The sequence below is a fragment of the Fukomys damarensis genome, unplaced genomic scaffold (genome assembly GCF_012274545.1).
Source record: "Fukomys damarensis isolate Sample0158 unplaced genomic scaffold, DMR_v1.0_HiC HiC_scaffold_4, whole genome shotgun sequence".
Classification (NCBI taxonomy): Eukaryota; Metazoa; Chordata; class Mammalia; order Rodentia; family Bathyergidae; genus Fukomys; species Fukomys damarensis.
This window is the reverse complement of record NW_022900916.1, coordinates 48,685,491-48,692,349: the sequence shown is the minus strand read 5'-3', so window position 1 is coordinate 48,692,349 and position 6,859 is coordinate 48,685,491. Positions and strand designations below refer to the sequence as shown.

Genomic DNA, 6,859 nt, shown 5'->3' with positions numbered 1-6,859 from the left:
TCCTTTGATTTGTGTGGTCTAAAGGGTTTTTCTTTTTTCCACTATGAAAATATTATAATTGATCTCAAGGAGATCATTCTATAAATGAGAAATGCAACTAATTTTAAATCACTAGAAAATGGCTATGAGCAATTTGATAAAGAAAAATCTTTATACATCTTTTAATACTCCAGGACTGCAAAGATATCCCAAGATTACTTGTGCTAGATAGATACTTGCAAATTCTCTTTGACAAGTTCTAACACTTTAACTGATTCACTGGTGAACTAATCTAGGTGAAGTCTCAGAATTCCATGAAGCTGAAATTTACTACTATTATTCTTTCAAAAATTTGTGGTCATATTGAAAGTCCAAAAGCAATGCAGAAGAATATAGTTCTTAAACTGGAGAATAAAACTGGAGAATATTGCAGTAAATTAACTTTAGGGATACTCTAAGAGTGAGAGTACTACGCCCATGGGGGATTTTAGAGACATTCAGTTATGCATTTGGCCTCATAAAACCCTAGGGCTGTGATGATTACATGATAGAAACACCCTCTGTTAAGCATTACCAAGTGCACAGCCTGGATGATTTTCTTGGGAATGGGGTGTCGGGGTGGGCAAAAAACAAGTGTAAAGTTCCCACTTTCTGGGGTTTGCACATAAACCATTGTGTTTTCAGGCAGATTTCCCAGTAGCAAATTGGCCGTGTTATTTCATAGATAATGCTGATAATGCCAGGTTAGTGGATAGGTATTATTTGAAAGTAAAATCTGCTTTTCAATCGATTTTCTCCAATTATACACTAGATAGTAAGCTCTTTTAAAATTCAGAACTTTCAAGAAGTTTATTATATAATTAGGTAACCTTTAAATCTTCTAAGGAAAAATAAATTTATGTATACACGATTCATACTCCTATCTTCCATAAATAATTGTCCTGAGTCCCCACGATGAATACAATGATCATGTACTTGAAACATATACTAATAAGAAAATGTAGCTGGAAAAGAGAAGGTGCTCACTACAAGTTCATCCAGTCATTAATTGTAATAAATGCACGAGGCCTACAGTACACATGACACCAAGCAAGGAGCAAGGAATACAGGCTGGTCCTTGTCCTTAGTGAATTTACAATCTATTGAAAATAGTGTTTAATTTAGATACCGATTGACTCAAGGCTGAGTAGCCAACTGAGAGGTCAGAGGTAAAGAACAAACATTTGTCTCTGCTTCTTTATTTTCATGTTTTGTTTTAAATTGCAAAAATCTGGCTAATAAAAGATTTGAGTATTCCATCCTGATCTTCTGCCCAAACTCTTCTAAAATGTTCAAGCCCTAGAAAGATAAGGAAAACAGTCAAAAGAGCCCTGTGGCTGCTTCCTCTATTCTAGGGACAAAATCTGACCGAGGAGGAGGAACAGCATGGTTGAAGTGATATAGCAAAAAGGTGAAAAGTCAACCACCTAGCGTACACATCATCCTCTAGGGCTGAGCCCTTGTAAGACTTCAGAAAAATTCCTTGATTTCTCGAGGCATCATCTGTAAAATGAGACAATACCACCTCATGGCACAAACTGATGGAAGAGATAGAATCTAGTAAGAGACGAGTGGTGGCTCTGAAGACCACATGAGGAGAGAGCTGTGAGGGCGGCCCACGGAGCTGGGCCAAGGGAGGACACTCACTTCGGAGCAGGACTCTGCCAAAGAGGCTGTGGTCCCTGTCCAGGGTGTTGCAGTTCCAGCGATGTTGGCGGAACTGGTGCTGGCACTCTGCTGTCCACTCCGCCACTCCCAGGCCGATGGCACGCATCACGTCTGGGTGTCGGTGGCACAGCTGCCGCTGGCGGCTCACCAGGCCTGGCACATTGTCACACATCACCCTGGAGGAGCCACCAGTCGCTCTCATGTACCTGTGAGGAGCCAACATGGAAGCGAGAGCGATGTGAATAGCCAGGGAGGCTCACTGTTCGCCAGGAGACCCGAGTTCAAACCACTGTTCAAATATGAATGCCTTCTGCATGTGATAACATTAGAAACCAAGGATTATTTAATTCAGTGACGAAGCTGGCAAAGGAGGCATAGGGTGTGATCCGGCAGAAGGCTCCTTTACATGGAGTGACGAGTGTCTCGTGCACATAAAGCAAGCAAGCGCCACAGCAAGACGCTCTGTGCAGGTGGTGGTGGGGAAGTCCACATGCAGTCCAGCCAGAGAACAGAACTGGGCGAGGGCAATATGTCTTGGGGTGTGTGCTTTGGGGGGTGGAGGACTGCTCTGCTCTCAGTGACACAATGCGTCTGGACTTGGCTTTGAGAGAAGTTGGCCTTTAAAAGCCCTTCAATCCCATTTATTTGACCTAATATCTTAAAAACTGTCTGAGTCTATCTAACCAACACCTGCTGGTATCTGACACTACATTCTGCTCAGATAGGCCGCTCTTTCCTTTCTAAAGAATCCTTTACATATTTCCATTTTCAAGTTCTTTTTTTGGCTTTTTACAGAAAACCTTTGGAAAATAATTCTTTCTATTGTTATAAGGAAACTAAATGTTTGGAAGAATCAGCATTATAGCTCCATAAAGTACTTTTTGAAAAGAAACTTTAACAAAAAAAAATTACATCATCATCCCTACCCAGATGTTCTCTATTAGTTGTGAAATGTTTAGAAAGGTACCTTTTATATAAACCCAAGCTGCCATAGGTGTTTTCTGAAGCGCTCAAACAAGGAGAATGTCTTTTTCTTGTATTTTCATTATTTTATATGATCATAAAATCGTTACAGCTGTGACTTCCAAAATATATATTTAAGTGACAGCTGAGAGACAATGTGACAAAATGCCCGAGTAATAAATAATGTTTATACACCTATGGAAACAGAAATAGTCATTTTATTGAAAAATGGTCAGTCTGATAAATCAGTCTTTGATCCTGTGTCAGCAGTGTCACAGCTACACACCTTCTCGTTCAAAGCACACTTAGGAAAGAGCTGCAGCTCTCTTCCCATCCAGGCTTTCTTTGCCTTGCTCTGTTGAAGAGCTCAGTGTCTTCTTAAAACATTCCTGCTCTAGTCTTTCCTTTGGTGGAGATTCCTTACTCTTGCCAGATTCTTTGAAAAATAGCCCACTATAACGCAATTTTTGGAACCAGCATTTTAATATCGATTCTGAAACTTTTAGGGACAGGGAATTTAGAGAGCTCTCAACTCCATCTCTTTTCAGGATCTGTCAAGAGATGGGGAAGAGTTTCTGGATAGGTCAAGAATATGCCTTTAAAACTTTTACTTATGCAATACCTGTTAACCCCCAAGATCCCATCACTATACAAAATAAATAAGTTGTGGGTCAGTGTACAAAGGACAGCAGCAGAGTTACTCCTTGGGGTGACAGTTTTAAGCAGGGTAATAACTTGGATGCCTCAGGGTCAAGAGCTTTGCATCAAGACCATAGTCTCTACCTGTAGGCAGCAAAATGTTCTTCTGCCTCACTGGGGTGAAACATCAGGAATGTGGAAGGACAGGAAATAAAGCAAAATCACAAGCTTTGGGCTCTAAAGCTCTTGACTGCCTGAATTGGTTTATCTTGAGGCAGTTTTCTGAGAACACGGCGGGGGGCAGGGGAAGAGATGGTTATAGTTTTCGAGATGAATTTGCATGCACGCACACGCAAGCACAGTCATACTCTGCTAGAGCAAGAGACCAGGGTAAGGTGTCTCTCAGCAAATAAGCAAACATCCAAGCTCTCATTTGAAGAGGCATGTGAGTTGTCAAAGGTGAAATAGGTTGCTAGAAAAGCAAAGGGCTCAGTTCAGGATGCTGGGACAGCAGGCAGCAGTGGGGCTCAGGCCTAAATCCACAACGGCCACAGTTGCGGGAAAGCGCTGCCTGGAGGGGTCTATGTGTCTAGCGAGGTCCACACTTCCATCTCCAAAAATCCACCCCGCACCCTGGGGCACGGACTTACCACCATGAAGAGCTGACCTCAGGGATGAGGCAGGTCAAGAGCAGAGGGAGCCAGAACCAGATTCCACCGAGAGGGGCGTTCATATTAACCCCCTTGAGTCCGCATCAGGTCAGACTCCGTGTGCGGGCGCCATGCGTGCCCCGAGCAGAAGCGCTCAGCGCCGGACCGCCTTGTCACGGCTGCCGGCGCCTCGCCCCCGCCCCCCGCTCGCGTCTGCTGCGAGTGGTGAGACTCCCTGATAAAGTTTCAAAAGACGAACCCGGGGAGCGATAAAGGCCAGCCGGGGCCGCCTCGCCCACAGCCCAATTCCCCAGGCGCAGTGAGCATGGGCAGCCGGAGAGCTGTGCGCGCCTCCCGCGCGCCCCTGTCCGTTCTGCTTCCAGCAGGGCGCAGCCAAAGGAGGGGGCGCTGCGCCGGGCGGGGCGGGTGGGGGCATGGGATTTCATGCAGAAGTGGATGAAACGGAATGATGGCAGAAGATGCCTGGCTGTGAAGTGAGACGGGAGGAGGAATGCGTCTGCGTAGCTGCGAGCACCGAGGAGGCAGGCACCTTGGGGGAAGCTCCTGGCCAAAGAGCATCCGTGGGCTCTGGGTACAGAACATGTGTTTTGAATAGCTGAGGCTACTCTCAGGCAAACGTTAGTCCCCAACGATGAAACGCAAGGAACGAGGGCAAGGATAAGGAGATTGCTGTGTGCAATACAGAAAAACCCAGAGATGATTTTCAACTCACAGCTTCGCTTGTCTTCCTCACACTAAGAGGGAGAGAAGAGCACTTGTAAATCTGGAGCTGCCCGGTGTGTGGGGTGAGCTTGGGGAGGAAGGGGTTAGGCCTCAGGGGAATGAAGACATGGGGCCTTGGTCCCTTGGTGCTGGACACATACACACACACACACACACACAGACACACACACACACAGACACACACGCACACAGAGTTTGCTTGCGGGAGCAGACCCAAGGGACCATGACCCTCAGGACCTCACCCAGCAATCTGGGCAAAGCACCGGGGGAAGATGCGGCTTTTATGCATACCCAGCTCCGCCCTGGCATTGCAAGGAAGATCCCAGGCAGCCAGGCAGCCACAGGGTCTACCCCCCCCCCAGCCTGGGTTGCACTTCCCGCTGCCCCGCTCAGACTGAGCGCCTGGGAGAGGTAAAGGGACCCTTGGTCCTGAAACTGGGGCCCCACAGAGCCACGGCAGGGGCTTGGGCCCGCGGGTGGAGCATCTTGAGCAGCAACTGGCTTGTAGCCCCATCGTTTTATCACCGGAAAGGAAGGAAGACCAGGAACTCGCAGCGGCCGTGAACTGTTCCACTGCTCTTTTCCTGGGGCGGGGGAATCTACCACCCACTCCGGGGAGCGTGCCCTGGGGAACAGGGGTGGGGGGCAGCGGCGCCTCATTGTGCAGGGGGTGTTGGGGGCGTCTGGGTAGGAAAAACGGGCTTCCCCACCCCCTTTCCACCCACCTCTTGGGTCTGGACCGGCCAAAACGTCAGCTCTCGCCCAGCGAGAACACGGTGAGAGGCTGGACGAGGCGCAGCCCAGAGATGCCAAAAACCTGAAAGATGCTGTCATCGCCACCCCCTTCCCCCACGCCGGTCCCCAGCAGGTCCAGCCCCTCCCAGGCTGACCCAGATACATCCCCGTTTGGGTCCGGAAAGGGAGGAGAGGGAAACAAGCGCCGCGCCACCCACGACTCGGGAAGAGCAGGGCTCTGAGCCAGGGCCGCTCGTATCGCTGGGCTGCGACCCAGGGGAAGTTGTGCTCGGTCTACGCTGGTCTGGAAGGCGGGGAGGGGCGCGTTTCTGCGGGAGAACGTGCGCTGGCTGGTGGGGGAGGGGCGAGGTCGGCAGAACAGCAACTCTTCCGAACCTCGGTACTGAGTCTCCGAGCCCCCATCCTCATGAAGCAGAGGAATAACCTCCACTATCCTTTGTCTCACGGTTTCTTGAATTAAATCCAGACACTCGGGATGGGTAGCAGAGATGGCTGGGCCCTGAAGAACCATGACTTGCCAAAGTTTCACTTCTAGCAGATAATAAAATAGGGCTGTGGATGTGTAAGTTGGGAAAGGCAGGTAACTGTACGCTTCTGTCACGGAGAATGGGAATTTAAACTACCTTAAAAAGACCAATTCAAAGTCCCACCCGTCTCAGCACATTATGTACTCACAGCTCAGGGGTGTTAGAAATACATGGAGTGTGACCATCAGTTTAGAAGCCCTTCCTCTCCACCCAGGGAATTACTGAGTGTCCAGGAGACCTGCCCTTCAGTTGATTATGAGGCCAGTGGAATGACCTAAACCTGAAACAGACCTCCTGGAAAAGGAATGGTCCATTCTCAAAGCTAATTAAATTCACTCCGAAGAACTTCATCCTGGGGATGCAGGAGGAGCTGCCACATATCTTCCCCAGGAGAAATCAAAAACGCAAAGGGCTGACAAATTTCAAGAGAAGTTAAGTCCAAATGTGAAAAAACGCCCCTTCCTGACCTGTCTAGCGAGTCTGGACCAGATGACTTGTCTCTTCCAGATCTGTGATTCTATTTCCCTCCTGTACTCCACCTTTATTCACTTATGACCCATTGCTTAGTCATTCAACTTCTCCCCACCAGAATCTTTACTCCGTTCTCATCGGCACCTATTCTTTTATGTACCCTTTCCTTTGAAGATGGGGTGCTCACTAGGAGATGTAGTTGAAACACACTCGAGAAAAGTAAAAGGAAAGGAGATTGCAGCAAACTTTTCACTTCTTTTGCAATAAAAACTACCATCCTAAAGAAGCGCTAATGAATGAGTAAACTGTGTGACTTTGGTCTACTTATAGCACGTGATGAGAATAAAAAAAACAAGGTTCAGAGTGCCATTAGATCTATGAATTTAATATCTGATTTTAAAATTTCATCAATGAGAAATGTCA

The 6,859-nt window shown here is 47.7% G+C and overlaps 1 protein-coding gene across 4 annotated transcripts in view; it reads right to left on the bottom strand.

Moving 5' to 3' along the window:
* Wnt2 (Wnt family member 2) overlaps nt 1–5,496 on the bottom strand; it is a 44,460-nt gene extending 38,964 nt beyond the window's left edge. For 2 of the 4 annotated variants that reach the window (XM_010621893.2, XM_010621895.2), the window contains exons 1-2: nt 3,939–4,320; nt 1,666–1,892 (exon numbers count right to left, since the gene is read on the bottom strand). In XM_010621893.2, the coding sequence (XP_010620195.1) occupies nt 1,666–1,892; nt 3,939–4,021 (310 nt within the window). In that variant the 5' untranslated portion in view covers nt 4,022–4,320. Of the gene's footprint in view, nt 1–1,665; nt 1,893–3,938; nt 4,322–5,407 lie in introns of those variants that run through there. The other 2 variants (XM_010621894.2, XM_033758172.1) reach the window with 2 other exon arrangements.
* Nucleotides 5,497–6,859: the final 1,363 nt, after the last annotated feature.